The sequence below is a fragment of the Erythrolamprus reginae genome, chromosome 10 (genome assembly GCF_031021105.1).
Source record: "Erythrolamprus reginae isolate rEryReg1 chromosome 10, rEryReg1.hap1, whole genome shotgun sequence".
In the NCBI taxonomy this organism is placed as follows: domain Eukaryota; kingdom Metazoa; phylum Chordata; class Lepidosauria; order Squamata; family Dipsadidae; genus Erythrolamprus; species Erythrolamprus reginae.
Window position 1 is genome coordinate 11,720,662 of NC_091959.1, and position 20,410 is coordinate 11,741,071.

At 40.6% G+C, this 20,410-nt stretch overlaps 1 protein-coding gene across 1 annotated transcript in view; it reads left to right on the plus strand.

The window, feature by feature from the left end:
• The window catches only part of LOC139172808 (ADAMTS-like protein 3), a 183,230-nt gene that overhangs the window by 61,595 nt on the left and 101,225 nt on the right, over positions 1-20,410 (plus strand). Inside the window, exon 3 of the mRNA XM_070762031.1 lies at positions 4,444-4,563. Within this exon, the coding sequence (XP_070618132.1) occupies positions 4,444-4,563 (120 nt within the window). The remainder of the gene's footprint in view (positions 1-4,443; positions 4,564-20,410) is intronic.

A 20,410-nucleotide genomic window follows, 5' to 3' on the forward strand; every position in this document is an offset into this window, starting at 1 on the left:
ATGGGAGAATTGAATAAGAAAAAGAAAGCCCAAATTACTGGATGTCCATGACAGATTCTGTTAGCTTAACTTTCTGATCGTTAAAATAGAGAACAGGGGGTGGGGGGGGAGATCAGATCTGTTTTTGCATTTATAAATTCGTATGTAGGTGAAACAGAATTTTCGTTTAAACACACTCGTTTTAAGCAGTGCCCAAACGCAAAAGGTTATGATTGATGGATAAGAACGTTTAGCTAATGAATTCCAGGAATTGGCATTTACTTTGAATGTATTACATAATTATAAAGCCAATTTTATAATGGCAGAATTCTCTGCTCTGCAAAACCTGCTAGGTATCTGTTTGGTGTAGCACCACATGGTTGCATCGGACCAGAATACCTCCGGGACCGCCTTCTGCCGCACAAATCCCAGCGACCGGTTAGGTCCCACAGAGTTGGCCTTCTCCGGGTCCCGTCGACTAAACAATGTTGTTTGGCGGGACCCAGGAGAAGAGCCTTCTCTTCATCCATGTTCAGCTTTAGAATTAGTGCGTAACAACCACCGACATCTTCAAGCATGTTATATGGGCCCTTCTGATTTGCATTGCTGTTGCTTCATTATTCTAAGCAAGATGTAAAATATCGTGGCAAATTATTTTTTAGGAATTGAGAATACTGTCGTTTTTCATAATGTTGTGTAGGGAGTTGATTGCTGTCTGATTTGATCCCTGTATTGAGATGAAAATAAAATAGCATCTCCCCCCCGCCAAGGACAGTTTTTATTTCAATTTGTAGAAATCCTTCCCATGTTCAAATGTATTATGTATTGGAAAGGAAAGTTTTGTGTTCAGGCAATATTTATATTACTTGCAATTTATATTACTTGCAATTACTTGCTCTTTACTTGCGTTTGCCTTATATGGTTATTCTATTCTTAATAGCATTTATTAGATTGCTATTGTTATAAAATTGAAAGATATATTAAATGAAAGGGGAGAATTGAAGTTTAGGAAAAAAATTATATGAACAAATGATAGAACTTGAATGGTGGGCATACCGCCAAGTACAATTGCGGTACATGCAAGACAAGAAAGATTGGGGCATAAAAATAGAGTCTATGGAACTAGATAAAATTCTATTAGGAACAGGAGAGAAAATGATGAAAAAAAGTATACCAATATCTCCTGGAACAGGCTATTTTATTTTATTTATTTTTATTTATTTATTTTGTCCAATACACAATGAGGGTTTTAGTTATAATTCGATTATTCAGTTCGTATTTGGAGTTCAGATTCTTCTTCCCAATGTGAAGGACAGAGCATTTGCTAGTTGAGATTTGGAGTTGCCATGTGTTAGACCACAACAAGTGAAAGAAACCATGCTAACTTGGAGCAAATATTTTGATTATAGTCAAATGAGTAAAATGAGCAAAACCTTTTCATTGATGTGTTGGAAATGCAAAGCAATGCTAGGGACTTTTCATCATATTTGGTGGGACTGCTAAAAAGCCCGAAATTTTTGGTACCAGATTAATGGTTGGAAGAGTTGTTAATGCAAAATATAGAGTTTAAAGCCAGAACTTACTGGGAACAAAGGACAAATAATGCAGTAAAAGACCTTGGAATGCTAATATCAAATGACCGAAGTGCCAAAGCCCACTGCAACAATAACGCCAAAAAGGCTTCTAAAATTGTCAACCTGATCCTACGTAGCTTCTGCTCCGGTAATCTCACACTACTCACCAGAACTTACAAAACTTTCACCAGACCCATCCTCGAATACAGCTCACCTGTGTGGAACCCACACCGAATTTCAGACATCAACACCCTAGAAAAGGTCCAAAGATATTTCACCAGAAGAGCCCTTCACTCCACCACTCGAAACAGAATACCCTACGAAACTAGACTTACAATCCTGGGTCTAGAAAGCTTAGAACTATGACGCCTTAAACATGATCTAAATATTGCCCACAAGATCATATGCTGCAACTTCCTGCCTGTCAACAACTACTTCAGCTTCAACTGCAGTAACACAAGAGCACGCAACAGGTTCAAACTTAATATCAACCGCTCCAAACTTGACTGTAAAAAATATGACTTTAGCAATCGAGTTGTTGAAGCGTGGAGCTCATTACCAGACTCCGTGGTGTCAACCCCCAATCCCCAACATTTTCCCCTTAGACTTTCCACAGTTGACTTCTCCAGGTTCCTTAGAGGTCAGTAAGGGGCGAGCATAAGTGCACTAGTGTGCCTTCCGTCCCCTGTCCAATTGTCTCTTCTATATTTTATATATCTTTTTTCCCATTCATATATCCTTCCTCTACTCTTCATTGATGTATTCTATTCTCATATCTCTTCTTCTATCCCTTCCCTGATATTTACTACTACACGTTTTTATTATCTTTAACTTTCAATTTGCATTGGACAAAATAAATAAATAGACAGACAGACAGACAAATATAGCAATGGAACGTTATATCTTATGTTACATATGGCAGCAAGACTGGCCTTCCCCCCAAAGTGGAAAAACAAAGAGACCCCCCCTCAGAGGTATTAAATAAAATATTGTCTTGTGCTGAAATGGGCAGGTTGACCCTGAAACTCAAAGACTGAGGTTTCCATGGATAATTTTCAGTTAAAAGTGAAGCATGTATAATGGTTTGCAGTGATCCACTGTATGTATTCAGTAAAGGAGAAAATATTTAATTTATTTATTAGCTTCATGGCAGTAACATTTAGACTTATATACCGCCCCATTTCACTTTTATAGCACTCTCTGGGTGGTTTACAGTGTCAGCGTTAGTTGCATAGGGCCCCTCTACAATCTTATTTACTCACTCACTCACTCACTCACTCACTCACTCACTCACTCACTCACTCATTCATTTATAGATTTCTATGCCGCCCTTCTCTGCAGTCTCAGGGCGGCTCACAACAGAGATAAGTGCAAAAACACATAAGAAATCTAAGGTTAAAATATAATCTAAAACCCCAATTCTTAAAACCAGTCATTCACATTCGTCCTATCACACATTATAAATTCAGTCGTCGGCCAGGAATAGGTGTTACCTTAGTGGCCCCAAGCCTGTCGGCAGAGGTGGGCTTTTAAGGCCTTGTGGAAGGCCGAGAAGGTGGGGGTGGTGCGAATCGCTGGAGGGAGTTGATTCCAGAGGGGTGGGCCCACCACAGAGAAGGCTCTTCTCATAGGTCCTGCCAGACGGCATTGTCTGACTGACCAGATCTGGAGAAGGCCAACTCTGTTTGTCCTGACCTGACCGGCCGCTGCGATACATGAGACAGAAGATGGTCCCATTAGTAATCTGGTCCAATTAGATTTAGATTAGATTTATTGGATTTATATGCCGCCCCTCTCCGAAAACTCGGGGCGGCTCACAACAATAATAAAAAACAGTACACAATAACAAATCCAATGCCCACCAATCTAATTACAATTTAAAATTAGTAATTTCATAAAACAATCCCAATATATATAAAAAACAGGCACACAGTCAATCAATCAACAAAACAGCATGGGCAAGGGGGAGGTGTTTTAGTTCCCCCATGCCTGACGGCAGAGGTGGGTCTTAAGGAGTTTACGAAAGGCAGAGAGGATGGGGGCAATCCTAATCTCAGGGGGGAGCTGGTTCCAGAGGGTCGGGGCCCCCACAGAGAAGGCTCTTCCCCTGGGTCCCGCCAGACGACATTGTTTAGTCGACGGGACCCAAAGAAGGCCGACTCTGTGGGACCTAACTGGTCGCTGGGATTCGTGCAGCAGGAGGCGGTCCCGAAAATATTCTGGTCCGGTGCCATGAAGGGCTTTATAGGTCATAACCAACACTTTGAATTGTGACCGGAAACTGATCGGCAACCAATGCAGACTGCGGAGTGTTGGAGTAATATGGGCATACTTAGAGAAGCCCATAATTGCTCTCGCAGCTGCATTCTGCACGATCTGAAGTTTCCGAATACTTTTCAAAGGTAGCCCCATGTAGAGAGCGTTACAGTAGTCGAGCCTCGAGGTGATGAGGGCATGAGTGACTGTGAATAGGGCCGCTGCTGGCGCACCAGGCGAACCTGGGCAAACGCCCCCCTCGCCACAGCTGAAAGGTGTTTCTCTAATGTGAGCTGTGGATCGAGGAGGACGCCCAAGTTGCGGACCCTCTCTGAGGGGGTCAATAATTCCCCCCCCCCAGGGTGATGGACGGACAGATAGAATTGTCCTTGGGAGGCATGACCCACAGCCACTCCGTCTTGTCTGGGTTGAGTTTGAGTTTGTTGACACCCATCCAGGCCCCAACAGCCTCCAGGCACCAATGCCATGTAGGGCATTTTACCGACCTCAGAAGGATGGAAGGCTGTGGGTAGAGTGTTGCCATGAGGAACGTGCTCTTATTTGTCTCTAATGGTTTGATTTTTCCCCCTCTTTCTTCTGAATCTTTAACACACTGTCTTACATTCTTTTACAGACTACAGCAGAACAGTTGCAAGACGCTTACTTCCTGCCTGAATTCGTACTTTCCCCACAAGGAAGTTTCTTAGAAGACACCGCAGGAGAGCAATTCCTCACCTATCGCTTTGATGATCAGGTGGGTCGTCTGGATATGACACGAGAGGCATCCTTTTATTCATAGTTGGGAATATCTCTGCTTGTTGTATATGCTCAGTCATATCCAGGTCATGATTTGTCCCAAAGGGGTTTTTTTCAAGAGGCAACTGGACTTTCGGGGGGGGGGGGGGTTGGGGTTGGAAGACCTTCCATTCTCCACCATCCAGTCAGAGCTAAAGAAGCTTCTTGGATAAGAAAGCGAAACGCCTTCAAAGAAAAACCAGGAAGCCCAGTTGCCTTCTGAAAAAGCACATTTGGGTCTTTGCCTTGTTGGTGTGATGGGCTGGTTCCAGTGATGGGTTTCTATAGGTACGGTTAGGTACGCAGAACTGGTAGAAAAAGTTTGGTCAAATATGCAGAACCGGTAGAAAAATTTTGATTTTTTTTTCTTTTCCCCCCCTTCTGGGCTCTGGGTACATTTTTCCTATTGGAATAAATGAGGTTGAATGTGTATAATTTTAGAAGAGCTGTGTGTACGTATGTGTACATACACATATAGTTTATATAGTAGACAATGTGTAATATGTATTTTGGACTCAACCATAGTCGTAAGTTGGGGACCAACAGTACTGCATAAAAATGTCCTTTTATATGTTGTAATCATAGGTTTTTAAGCACTGGAATTTGGGAATAAAATATTGCTGGAGAGTGATGTTTTAAGCCTAAATCATGTGCTGAATAAAACTTTAATTCTGCCTCTATGGAAAGGCAGGCAGCAAAGTCTAGGCTGAATAAGCATCCTGCAGAATCAAGACCATGTATGGACTTGGTATGCAATATAAAGAAAAACCTATAGAACTTCCATATAAGGAAATACATGCCTCACTCATTCCTTTCCAGGGAAAAGGCAAGGAATGTAGCTTCTGTTTATTACCCAAAGAGAAGCTTGACTTATATGGTGAAAGGAATGAATAGTAGTTGGAGGATGGCTTAATGTATGTGGCGTTCGCGAATTGGTTATTCTGTACCACATGTCAGAACTATGAATACACAATAAATAGGAGAGATCTTGATGCATTCAAGGTCGTCCTCCCATTGAGAAAACTTTCTCTCTGTCATTTCATTCTGATGTGACAATCATGGCATGCAGTGCCTTCCTAGAGGGCGACCCACTGAAGGAGGGCTGCATCCTTTCATTTATAGAGCAATGACTCAGATTAGTTTTGTCTGGGTTCATTCATTAAGTCTTTTCCATTCCATTTCCAAATTCATCTGTGTTCTCTCTTGGGGTTGAGTCAAAGATCTGCATACTTTGATGATGAAGTTAGCAACATAATGTGTTTCAGGCACAACTTGGCATGTTTTTAAAAACCAAAAAGAGAAAGAAAAATTCACCCCCATTTGTAGAGAAATGGCAAGAACAACTGTTTTCTCAAACATATGTGAATTCAGGAAGTGGTTTCCTTTGAAATAAAGATCAAATTGTCTTCCGTAGCCATCCAAATATTTTATAATCACCTTCCACAAATCATAGTGAGAGACAGAAACGGTGCAAAGTAACTCTCATATTGTATTTTTTAAAAAATCGAATGTTTGTAAAAACCATCTTAGAGAAATCCCTAAATATAGTTGACACTCCATAATTTGTAGCCATGGAATGCAGTGTTCCCTCTAATTTTTTTGGGGGGTGGGCGGAAAAGTATAGTGTCTGAGCGGCAGTCCCTTCGGGACTGGGCGGCACAGAAATAATAGATAGATAGATAGATAGATAGATAGATAGATAGATAGATAGATAGATAGATAGATACATAGATACATAGACAGACAGACAGACAGACAGACAGACAGACAGACAGACAGACAAACAAACAAATAAAAAAACCACCCTGTTTTGCCTCAGAGAATTTCAAAATAAAATACTGTACTGTGTGTCTATAACAGTGAGCTCATAATAGGGCAACTCTATCAATATCAAAATGCCACTTAAATAGTTGAGCTAGTTTCAAACTAGATTTTGATTTTCTTTCTCTCTTCCTTACTGCAATTCTTTTTCTTTCTCTTTTCCTTCCTCTCTTTTTTCTATCTGTTTCTCTCTCTTCCTCTCTTCCTCTCTCCCTCCTTCCCTCTCACTCTTTCCCTCTCGGCTTCTGGGCAGGTTTGGAAAACTTTGAGTTGATGATGATTTTTAAGTGAGCGATTGCTCACTGCTCAGCTTAGAGGGAACTATGATGGAATGCATCACTTTTCCGTGTTTATTTAATTTTTAATTTTTTTTTTTTTGGCACTACCGGTTTATTTTGTGCTCGGTGAACTTTATTCGACAATAAAATTACAAAAGGAGTTACTAATGGATAAAGCAGGGGCTCTGGAAAATAATAAACCACGTTTCTTCTTTAATTAGACTGGCAATGCGTATTCCAGGAGCTATAGATAATTGCGCTAAATGTGGAGTAGAGATATACCGGTAATAGCCAAGAAAATAGCCCGTAAAGAACCTGTGTTAATTTTGGCAAACGATCTGAAGTTAACCGGGGAAGTGTGTCTCGGGCTGTGGACATTTGTTTCTAACAGGAGGCCTCCGCGAAGCATGTTGATCTCTGCATGAAATTGACAGGATTTGTACATGGACACTTAAAAACACAGTGTGAGTAATGCAGAGATTTAAAGGCCCGTCCCTCCCAGTCTGTTAAATGGTAAATGGCTTCCTTTCTCCCTGCCCAGCCAGCCTGGCTCCAGGTAAACTCTGTTCATGGCAACTATTCTTTCCCTCCAATGTAGTGTGATATTTATTATTTATTTATTGGATTTGTATGCTGCCCCTCTCTGAGGACTCGGGGCGACTCACAGCCTATCAAAAACAATATACCATATACAATACTAAAAATCCAAGTAATATAGCTAAAAACTTTAAAAAACACTAACAAGATTTAAAATCATTATTGTGCACTCATCAGCCAGGGGGCTGGGATCTAATGGCCCCAAACCTGGCGGCATAAATAGGTCTTTAAGCTTTTGCGGAAGGCGAGGAGGGTGGGGGCATTGCAAATATTTATTTATCTATCTATCTATCTATCTATCTATCTATCTATCTATCTATCTACCTACCTACCTACCTACCTACCTACCTACCTACCTACCTACCTACTTACTTATTTATTTATCCCAATACACAATTAGGGTTTTAGTGGGTATATATCTATATATACATAGTAAAATACATGATGAGGGTTATAGAGGAGATACTCATAGTAAAATATATCTAAGAAATAATAGAAAAGAAGATATAGGAATAGAACATATCAATGAAAGAATAGAAGAAGAGATATAGGAATAGAAGAATGGTATAGGAGATATAAGAGAGCAATAGGACAGGGGACGGAAGGCACTCTAGTGCACTTGTACTCGCCCCTTACTGACCTCTTAGGAATCTGGATAGGTCAACCGTAGATAATCTAAGGGTAAAGTGTTGGGGGTTTGGGGATGACACTATGGAGTCCGGTAATGAGTTCCACGCTTCAACAACTCGGTTACTGAAGTCATATTTTTTACAGTCAAGTTTGGAGCGGTTAATATTAAGTTTAAATCTGTTGTGTGCTCTTGTGTTGTTGTGGTTGAAGCTGAAGTAGTCGCTGACAGGTAGGACGTTCCAGCATATGATCTTGTGGGCAATACTTAGATCTTGTTTAAGGCGTCTTAGTTCTAAACTTTCTAGGCCCAGGATTGAAAGTCTATTCTAATAGGGTATTCTATTTCGAGTGGAGGAGTGAAGGGCTCTTCTGGTGAAGTATCTTTGGACATTTTCAAGGGTGTTAATGTCTGAGATGCGATATGGGTTCCAATATCAAATCTCCAGGGGGAGCTGATTCCAGAGGGTCGGGGCTGCCACAGAGAAGGCTCTTCCCCTAGATCCCACCAAATGACATTGTCTAGTTGACGGGACCTGGAGAAGGCCGACTCCGTGGGACCTAACCGGTCGCTGGGACTCGTGCGGCAGAAGGTGGTCCCGGAGGTAATCTGGCCCGATGCCATGTAGGGCTCTATAGGTCATAACCAACACTTTGAATTGTGTCCAGAAACTAATGGGCAGCCAATGCAGTCCGCGGAGTGATGGAGAAATATGGGTATGTCTTGGGAGGCCCATAACCGCTCGCATGGCTGCATTTTGGACGATTTGAAGTTTCCGATCACTCTTCAAAGATAGCCCCATGTAGGGAGCATTGCAGTAGTCGAACCTCGAGGTGATAAGGGCGTGAGTAATGTGAGAATGATGGCCATGTTAGGATGTAATTGTGGGGTCCTTGGTGCTCTCCTCGCCTCAAAGAGATACAATTTCCCTCTCTATTTACTATTACTGAACATCCCACCTTAGGAGATGGGACTTGGGCATCCTTCTTCTGCCTGAGCAAAGAGATAGAGGAGGTTCTTAGCAGAGAGAGTCCTGTAAGCAAATCAACCCCAAACCTTGAAGGCTTTAAAGGTGGCAACCAAAACATGTTGAATTGCAGCCAGTAGCTTATATATAAAGGAGGTGAGAAGATCCCTGATTGCTTTTTTAAAATTTTGAAATGGCCTTGATGTGGGTTAGACTGACGTGTGAATCAAGCCTTGATTCTATTCAGAGGAGAAAAACAGTGGGACTTAAAAACCTTTTCAGGATCCAACTGGCTTAATTCAGTTTGTCAGATTTGATTTAGTGAACATGTAGGGTGTTGTGCGAACTTTGTCAGTGACCTTATCCCTGAGAAACTTGGTGTCTGAGAAAATAAAATTAAACAAAGCAAAACAAAATAAATAAACACGATTTGCAGTGGAGAAAGACTCTCCAGCTCATCTTTATCCTTGCCTGCCCACACGGTTTCTCTGTAGATTTTGGTTGCTGTTTTCTATCCTTGCAACACAACTACCGTATTTTTCGGAGTATACGATGCACATTTTTCCAACCTAAGAGGCTGATAATTTGGGTGTGTTTTATACTCTGAATGTAGCTTTTCCCCCCAACCCTAACTAGCTGCTAATGATCTTCCCAGCTCTTATCTTGCACGCTCTTTCATTGTTTCTCTCTGCAAAGAATGTTTTTTGAGCGCTAAGTCTTTGCAGGGTTTTTTCATCGCTCTAACTTGCTCTTGATAAGTTTCTTTTCAGCCATAACCAGGTGCTAACAATGTTTCCAGCTCTTACTGGCTTGCAAGCGTTTTCATTGTTGCTGTCTGAGAAAAATGTTTTCCAAGCCTAAATCTTTGCAGGGTTTTTTCCATTGCTTTACTTGCTGTGAATGTTTCTTTCCAGGTGCTAATGATGTTCCCAGCTCTTACTGGCTTGCAAGCTCTTTCATTGTTACTCTCCCTGAATAAAGTTTTTTTTAAGCCCTTAACCAGGGGATAAAATAATGTGCTGAAGCTGACCAGACTAAGGATGCTAGCCAGAAGAATACCATCTTGCAAGCTCTTTCATTGTTACTCTCTGCTAAGAAGGTTTTCCAAGCCCTAAGTCTTTGCAGGGTTTTTTTTTAATTGGTCTAACTTGCTCCAAATGTTTCTTTCCAGTCCTAATCAAGTGCTAACAATGTTCCCAGATCTTATCAGCTTGCAAGCTCTTTCATTGTTACTCTCTGCTAAGAAGGTTTTCCAAGCCCTAAGTCTTTGCAGGGGTTTTTTCCATTGCTTTACTTGCTGTGAATGTTTCTTTCCAGGTGCTAATGATGTTCCTAGCTCTTACTGGCTTGCAAACTCTTTCATTGTTACTCTCCCTGAATAAAGTTTTTTTAAAGCCCTTAACCAGGGGATAAAATAATGTGCTGAAGCTGACCAGACTAAGGCCGCTAGCCAGATGAATACGTGGTAGTAGATTCTTTCCCCTATTTTCCTCCCCCAAAACTAAGGTGCGTCTTATACTCTGAAAAATACGGTATTTATTTCTTTGCTGCTACAATATTAAGGCATGTTATCCAAAAACTATGGTTTTCTCTGAAGATAGAATGAAGGACTACTTCTTTCTATGCAATCTGGTCATTCATTGCCGAACTGGCATGTAATCCTGTTAAAAAGAATGTGACTGCTGCTTACATGTGCTTTTTTCTTTCAAACGTGTATCTTAAAAAGACTTACTGTTAGATTGAAATAGAGACAAGTAAAATATTAATAGGAACAACCCAGAGTCTGTTCTACTGTAGCAATGCGGCGCATGGATTCATATTCTGCACTCATAGTTCATTATACTCAGCTTTGGTCTGGCAGAAGCACACTTATATTTCTAAGGATAGCTCTATAAAGCCCTTTAAATGCAACCTTGTAAGCGTAGCGGATGGAAAACCTTGAAATTCCACATATCCATATATTATTCAATAGCTGAAAGGCGAGAAAAAGAGACATTGATTTGCCCCCAAAGTATATCCACAGCGCCCTGTTTCATTCTTGCAATGTAGCAGCTAGTATATTTCAAGCTTTATTGAAGTAACATTATTTGTAGTGTGCTAGAAACAAGGGTTGGATATTTAATTGAGAAATGTGTTTTAAGTTCTTGGCTGCAAAACCTGCTTTGTTCATTTTGGACCCGTTTGTATTTGGCACCTGAAAACGATGCTCTGACAATTATACACAATTACTGGAATTGCAACATAGTCAGTAATGCGTAAAATATGGTGACTAGAATTCTGACGGATTGCTGTAGTTGAAATTTAACATATCCAAAAATCAATTTCCCTGTGCAATATTTGAACAGTTTGTCTTGTCTCTTAGACAATCCTGATCATCCCCCCCACCCAAAAAATACTTTACTGTTTATCATGGATAAACTATGCACATGTTAAGGCTGGTGGTTGGGCAGCCTAAGAGGTTATCTATGTTTTGCTATAAGTAATGATAAATTAGTGAAGATTGGACTTAATCCCTGGATAGTTCAGTGGATTTCAAGCTGGCTGAAGCATAGACATCAGAGAGTTATTGTTAATGGCGAGTATTCTGAGCAGAGACAGGTTACAAGCGGTGTGCCACAAGGGTCTGTTCTGGGTCCTATTCTTTTTAATATGTTTGTGAGTGACATAGGGGAAGGTTTGGTAGGGAAGGTTTTCTGACAGTCTCAAAATGGGTGAGCAGTGTGGTCGGGCAGTAGGAAAAGCAAGTAGGATGCTTGGCTGCATAGCTAGAGGTATAACAAGCAGGAAGAGGGAGATTGTGATCCCCTTATATAGAGCGCTGGTGAGACCACATTTGGAATACTGTGTTCAGTTCTGGAGACCTCACCTACAAAAAGATATTGACAAAATTGAATGGGTCCAAAGACGGGCTACAAGAATGGTGGAAGGTCTTAAGCATAAAACGTATCAGGAAAGACTTAATGAACTCAATCTGTATAGTCTGGAGGACAGAAGGAAAAGGGGGGGACATGATCGAAACATTTAAATATGTTAAAGGGTTAAATAAGGTTCAGGAGGGAAGTGTTTTTAATAGGAAAGTGAACACAAGAACAAGGGGACACAATCTGAAGTTAGTTGGGGGAAAGATCAAAAGCAATGTGAGGAAATATTATTTCACTGAAAGAGTAGTAGATCCTTGGAACAAACTTCCAGAAGACGTGGTTGGTAAATCCACAGTAACTGAATTTAAACATGCCTGGGATAAACATATATCCATCCTAAGATAAAACACAGAAAATAGTATAAGGGCAGACTAGATGGACCATGAGGTCTTTTTCTGCCATCAGTCTTCTGTGTTTCTATGTTTCTAATGAGCATTGCGATTTTAAAAAAATTGATGCTTCTGCTCTTCTGAGTTACTCAAAAAAACCCAGTTACTTTCCCCCCAAATATTAGTAGTGCTGGATAGCTTACATACTGTTGTTTTTCCCCCCAACATTCAAGACATTGCTTCCAAGTACTAAAATAATTCCAGATGACAGACCACCAACAGTGGACATGAGTAAGATTATGGGACTAATATGGTCACCTCCTTAGTTGTGTTTCTTAACTGAGATCTAGGACAGCCTCTCCTAGTTTGATACCATCCAGCTGTCTTAGATTTCAACTCCCATTGTCCCTGGTTCTTAGTCACTTTGGCTAGGGGCGCTAAAAGATTTGGAAGATGAAAGGCGAAATGAATGTACGATTTATTTCTTTTTTTGAAAAGAAACAGCGCCGAATGAGAAATCCCGAGGAGGGTGGAGAAAGATCCTGTAGCAAGGCAAGTGAGAACGGTCACTCACTACTTTCCAAGTTCGGCCCTTCATGTTAATTTCTCCCTATCTCTGCAGATAAGCTGTTTCCTGGCAGTGGACAGCTCTGATTATTCTGTATGGGAAAGTTGGATGGGGAGCCCCCATTTAATGGAGGAAGGTGCAGAGATTTCTAAGTTCTTCCCACACTTTTAAAATGCATTACATCAAAATTGTATTACAGTACTGGGCCAAGATGTGTTTCTCTCCTGGTTGTCTTTTCTCTGTCTGTCGTTTTCTGATCCGTTCTCCAGTTTTACAGTAATAAAATCAACCGACTGTGCTTTTTATAGTGGTACCTCTACTTACAAATTTAATTTGATCCGTGACCAGGTTCTTAAGTAGAAAGGTTTGTTTGTTTGTTTATTTATTTATTTATTTACTTACTTACTTACTTACTTACTTACTAACTAACTTACTTACTTACTTACTTACTTACTTACTTACTTACTTACTTACTTACTTATTTTGTCCAATACACAATGAGGGTTTTAGTGGGTATATATCTATATACACATAGTAAAATACATGATGAAGGTTATAGAGGAGATACTCATAGTAAAATATATCTAAGAAATAATAGAAAAGAACGTATAGTAATAGAACATATCAATGAAAGAATAGAAGAAGAGATATAGGAATAGAAGAAAGGTATAGGAGATATAAGAGAGCAATAGGACAGGGGACGGAAGGCACTCTAGTGCACTTGTACTCGCCCCTTACTGACCTCTTAGGAATCTGGATAGGTCAACCGTAGATAATCTAAGGGTAAAGTGTTGGGGGTTTGGGGATGACACTATAGAGTAATGAGTTCCACGCTTCGACAACTCGGTTACTGAAGTCATATTTTTTACAGTCAAGTTTGGAGCGGTTAATATTAAGTTTAAATCTGTTGTATGCTCTTGTGTTGTTGTGGTTAAAGCTGAAGTAGTTGTTGACAGGCAGGACGTTGCAGCATATGATCTTGTGGGCAATACTTAGATCTTGTTTTAGGCGTCTTTGTTCTAAACTTTCTAGACCCAGATTTGTTAGTCTATTTTCGTAGGGTATTCTGTTTCGAGTGGAGGAGTGAAGGGCTCTTCTGGTGAAGTATCTTTGGACACTTTCAAGGGTGTTAATGTCTGAGATGCAATATGGGTTCCAAACAGATGAGCTGTATTCGAGGATGGGTCTGGCAAAAGTTTTGTAAGCTCTAGTAAGTAGTGTGAGATTGCCAGAGCAGAAGCTACGTAGGATTAGGTTTACAACTCTTGAAGCCTTCTTGGCTATATTGTTGCAGTGGGCTTTGGCACTTAAATCTTTTGTTATTAGTAAGAAAAGGCAATTTTTCCCATAGGAATCAATGTCAAAGCAAATAATGTGTGCAATTGGGAAAACCACAGGGAGGGTGGAGGCCCTGTTTCCCCCTAGGTAGTTCTTAGAGAGGCCCCATGGAGGCTTCTCCCCACCTTTTCCAGCCCTGTTTCCTCCAAGGAGATTCTAAGAGAGGCCCCACGGAGGCTTCTCCCTGCCTTTTCCGGTTACAGTTTCGGAGGGTCAGGTTTGTAATTAGAAAATGGTTCTTGAGAAGAGGTAAAAAAATCTTAAACACCTTTTTCTTATCTAGAAAAGTTTGTAAGTGGAGGCGTTCTTAGGTGGAGGTACCACTATATTAGCATCTTTCTTCTAACCTTCACATTTGGACCAGGGCTGGGCTTCAAAAAGTTTAGCAAGGGGTTCTCTGCCTGGTTGTTGGGTGGGCATGGCCATGGTGGGCATAGCCTAGTCAGTCTCCTGCACCACGGTGGGGTAGGGTAGGGGGTGCATTTTTGCCTTCCTTGTGCTACAGAGGCATTCCTTGAGTCTCCATGAGGGTAAAAACAGTATTTTCAGGCTCCAGGGGTCCTTTTCCAGCCTTCCTGAGCTTCTCGTAAACCGCAACTGAGCCCAAATTTCTGTTGCTAAGCAAGACACATTTGTTAAGTGAGTTCTATTCCATTTTACAATGTTTCTTGCCATTGTTATTAAGGGAATTACTGAAGTTGTCAACTTAGTAATAGCACTTATATACTGCTTCACAGTGCTTCACAGCCCTTTCTAAGTAGTTTACACAGTCAGCTTATTGCCCCCAACCATCTGGGTCCTCGTTTTACCCACCTTGGAGGGACGGAAGGCTGAGTCAACCTTGAGCCTGGTGAGATTCGAACTGCCAAATTGCAGTCAGACAAAGTAGCCTGCAGTTCTGCATTCGAATCACTGCGCCACTAAAGCTCTTAACGTGGTAAAGTGAATCTGTCTTCCCCACTGACTTTACTTGTTGGAAAGGTGTTAATATGACCCCAGGACACTGCAACTATAATAAATGTGAGTCCGTTGTCAAATGTCAATCACCTGACCATGAGGATGCTGCAATGGTCATAAGTGTGAAACATGGCCACAAGTCACTTTTTCCAGTGTGGTTGTAACTTTAAATGGTCACTAAATGAATCTTTGAAAGCCAAGAGCTGCCCGTACTGACAATAAGGAATACATTTTTATTTGCATAAAAAGACAATTTAATAATTTAATTTAATTTAATTTAATTTAATTTAATTTAATTTAATTTAATTTAATTTAATTTAATTTAATTTAATTTAATTTAATTTAATTTAATTTAATTTAATTTAATTTAATTTAATTTAATTTAATTTAATTTAATTTAATTTAATTTAATTTAATTTAATTTAAATTTATTCGACTTCTATGCCGCCCAATCCCGTGCAACAATAAAAAAGAAGTTGAACATCAACAGTAGATTAAAAACCCTTTATAACCCTAACGAACCCATTATAAAATCCCCAAAAAATCAATCAGACAAACATACATACTAACCAAACATAATTCGGGCACAACTGATGTTAGATTTCACAGCCCCCAAGCCTGTCGACAAAGCCAGGTCTTAACAGCTTTTCGAAAAGCCAGTTGAGTGGGAGCTGTGCGAACATTGAGGGGGGGGGGGGAGTTGGTTCCAAAGAGCCGGTGCGGCAACAGAAAAGGCCCTCCTTCACCGTCCCACCAGCCTACATTGTTTAGTCAACGGACCGGAGGAGGTTTATTCTGTATGATCTTATGGGCCAATTAACACTCTAATGTGAAATGTTTAATAGCAGAGAACATTACAATGCATAGGCAGCATAGAAATCTAATAAATAAGTAAGTAAGTAAGTAAGTAAGTAAGTAAGTAAATTAGCATATGCAGATCTGTTCTCATTAAATGCAGATTGTTATTGAGTTCTGCTGAGTTGACTTCAAAATAAGCTTGTGTGCAGAATTGCAACGTGAGCCTTCGATAGTGTTTAAAACTGTGGGATTGTTTTCAAATTAAATATACATAGGCATGCTGTGCAAATCTTTCATTTTAAGATGACAGCAATGGAGAAGATCCAGCTTACATTACGCCTCTAAAAGTACTATTGATTTTAATGCTTGGTTTTGTTGATGATTTATATCTTGTCTTTGAACTAAAAAGAATGCAAAGCAATTTTTAAAAGATGCATTCGTAGGGTTTTGTCATATAACAGCAGAGTGTGTCACTTTTCAACTTAGGGGGTTTTTTTTAGGGGGTCGGTGGTGTCTGATTCTTAATCTGGAGTATGTAAAATAGAAATGGAAATAATTTTTAAGTGGCTCTTCCTGTCTCCTAATACTGTTTTTGTTGGTTTGGTTTTAAAAATCTGCTTATTTGCTTTACACTACGACAAAAACGTTTAAAAACAATATGGACAGATGAATAGATTAGTTCTTTAATCGTTTGCAATGTGGTTTTGATTTGTTGGCAGTGCTGGTGGAATACGAGGGCCAGAAAAAAATATATGCTTCTCAGTCAGTCTTATGTCATAGGCACTGTAACATAAATCAAGCCCTGGTGTTTTTGCTTGAAGAAATTGAGTTATTTTTCCCCCCTCTTTTCTTTTCACTTTTTAGTAACTTTATGTGTGAGGTTAGCTTCTCAATTGGCTGAGTTTTTGTTAACCACTTGTGCGCAGTGCGGCTCCCCCACACATTAGTTAGTTTCCTTTATTGTCACTGCATTTAAATACCATCCTCAGTGTACATTATACGTAAGAAAAACTATGAAGATAAAAGAAAAACACATATCCTTCACATCCTATGCAACTGAATTAAAAAACTCTAATACTGCATTAATATTGCACTATGCAGTAGAATTCAGTATAGTTGCTGCCCTGCGATAGAAGGTGTTTTTCAGACCTATTTGTCCTTGTTTCTATTTTATTTATTTATTTATTTACTTACTTACTTACTTACTTACTTACTTACTTACTTACTTACTTACTTACTTACTTACTTATTGGATTTGTATGCCGCCCCTCTCCATAGACTCGGGGCAGCTAACAACAATGATAAAAACAGCATGTAACAATCCAATACTAAAACAACTAAAAACCCTTATTATAAAACCAAACATACATACAAACATACCATGCATACATTGTAAAGGCCTGGGGGGGAAGGAATATCTCAGTTCCCCCATGCCTGATGGCAGAGGTGGGTTTTAAGGAGCTTACGAAAGGCGAGGAGGGTGGGGGCAATTCTAATCTCTGGGGGGAGTTGGTTCCAGAGGTCCGGGGCCGCCACAGAGAAGGCAATATGAGCCGGGGTCCAATCTAGTCCAATCCCCCATCCAAGCAGAAGAGCTACCATTTCGAACAGATGGCAATCCAGTCTCTTCGTCGATGACATCATGGAGTGGTTCTGACAGTGTCTCTGTGGGTGCCGCCATCTTGGATTCTTTTATTGCTGCTACGGCACGGCCCTAAGCAAAGCAGCAGCAAAAAGATCCAAAACCCAGCCCTGTGTATATATTTTTTTCTTAATAGATGAGTCAAAAGTGAACGACAGACACATGGTCCCAAATAACCTCAGGGCATGCACCAAGAGAACCCTGATGATGAGATCCTCAGCAGGTGTCCATCACATGTTTGAAAACGTGTGTCTGCTCCCTGTAGGGTATATGATTTTTTGGGGGAAAGAAGCATTATTGTAACCACAGCAAATACATTTACTGAATGAAGTGTGGAAGCAGCTTTAAGTCTGCTCTCACTTCAAATAATATGTAAGGACCCTGTCACTTTTAATAATTTTTCCCCCTGCATAGTTGGGTGGAATTAAAAGAAAAAACCTTTGCAGAAAAGCAAGGCTTCTGATGTTACAGTTTGTTTTGGCTCTAAAGACTGCTCTTCGTATAACAGAACCCCTATAAAATGCATCATCTAATTTTTTTCTGAAACAGACTCAGCTTTGCCAGAAATTGATTTTCTCTTTTGTTTTTTTGACTAGCAAAGGAAAATGTCAGTGGCCACAAATAAACCCCCTCCCCTTTATACTTGTATTGAGGAGCAGTATGCTGCATGAACTGGAAAGGGCTGTGAAAATATCTACAGACCTCTCACATCCTAGACATAAACTGCGTCAACCTCTACTCTCAAAACGACACTATAGTTTGAAATAATATTGAAATGACATTAATTAAACAGGTATCAGAAGTTCTGAATTAACAGTGGCTTGAACTGCTTGGTGGAAGAAGGGGTAGAGGAAGGGACAAACAGATTAATAGTGTTGACAAAGATGTGATCTTTGGAATTTTGTGTTTTTGTGAAGCAGGAGGAATGCACATACAGTGATACCTTGTCTTACAAACTTAATTGGTTCCGGGACGAGGCTCTTAAGGTGAAAAGTTTGTAAGATGAAACAATGTTTCCCATAGGAATCAATGGAAAAGCGATTAATGCGTGCAAGCCCAAAATTCACTCCTTTTGCCAGCCGAAGCGCCCGTTTTTGCGCTGCTGGGATTCCCCTGAGGCTCCCCTCCATGGGAAACCCCACCTCCAGACTTCCGTGTTTTTGCGATGCTGCGATTTCACTGAGGCTCCCCTCGCTGGGAAACCCCACCTCCAGATTTCTGTGTTTTTGCAATGCTGCAGGGGAATCCCAGCATCGCAAAAATGAGCACTTCGCTGGCAATGGAAGTCCGGAGGTGGAGTTTCCCAGTGAAGGGAGCCTCAGTGAAATCGCAGCATCACAAAAACACCAAAGTCCTTGAACCCCCCCCCTCCAGACCTCTGTGTTTTTGCGATGCTGCGATTTCACTGAGGCTCCCCTCGCTGGGAAACCCCACCTCCGGACTTCTGTTGGCAGCGAAGCGTCTGTTTTTGCACTGCTAGGATTCCCCTGCAGCATTACAAAAACACGGACGTCCGGAGGTGGGGTTTCCCATGGAAGGAAGTCTCAGGGGAATCCCAGCAGCGCAAAAACGGGTGCTTCGCTGGCAATGGAAGTCCGGAGGTGGGGCATCCCAGCAGCGGCAGTGGGTTTATAGGGTGAAAATAGTTTGTAAGAAGAGGCAAAAAAATCTTAAACCCCGGGTTTGTATCTTGAAAAGTTTGTATGATGAAGCATTTGTAAAACGAGGTATCACTGTATATTATAGTGCTAAATTAAGAGCTTCTTAATTTAGCTTCTTATATGCTTCTTATATTCTAGGAAGAAGGCTTTAGAAATCACTCTTGGCATATTTTTTTGTTTTCCTTTTTTGTTCTTTATACCTTTCTGCGTCTCTGTTTCTATCTTGTCTTTTTTCCTCATTGTCTTTCTTCTCAACTTATATTCGGCAGCGTTCGGGGGCAAATGCTTAGAACTTTGGATGACCTTGGAAAATAGTTTAATAATTTAATAAACCCAATAAATATTCCAGAATAAATTTCCGAAGCACACCTTCGCAAGGGCATTTGACATAATAAAATAGAGAAAGACATTTAATTAATGGACCGGCATAACAATCCAGGAATGTGGCAGTCCTTAAGTTTTGGAATCCGATTAGATTCTTTAAGTGTATCATTTAAAGTGACAATGTCAATCTCAGGGTAAAGGACCCCAATATTGCATTAATACAGTGTTGGATTTCTCCTAACAAATTTTTAAAGCTAAAACCACTTTTTTCCTCTCCAGCTTTCTAATTCGATTTGCTTTTTTGCTGCAGGCGAGCACACGTTAAGGTCATTCTGTGTTTAAAGAAGGCCACATGGATTTTAGAAAATTGAAAACACTTGGAACATCTTTGTCCAAATTCATCTGTTAGAGCTGATCTCTGGACTCTTGAGACTAAAACATATCTTTCTTAAATTATATTCACTTAAGTTGAATACTTCATGCCTGCTGTCACATGCTTAAATTAGAAAAAGACCCTTCAAGATTTAGTCTACAGCAGTGATGGTGAACCTTTTTTTCCTTCGGTGCCAAAAGAGTGTGGGCACAAGCTATTGCGCATGCGTGAGTGCCCATACCCATAATTCATTTCACCCTGGAGAAAGTGAAAACAGCTTCCCCTGCCACCTGGAGGCCCTCTGGAGGCCGGAAACGGCCTGTATCCCAATTTCTGGTGGGCCCAGTATTTATTTATTTAATTGGATTTGTATGCCGCCCCTCTCCGAGGACTCGGGGCGGCTCACAGCATATACAAAAAACAGAACTAGCAGGATCGTGTTTCACCCTCCCCAGTCAATGAAGCAGTGGAAGTGATGTGCCGGTGCCTGGAGGCTGTTGGGGCCTGGATGGGTGTCAACAGACTCAAACTCAACCCGGATAAGACGGAGTGGCTGTGGGTTTTGCCTCCCAAGGACAATTCCATCTGTCCTTCCATTACCCTG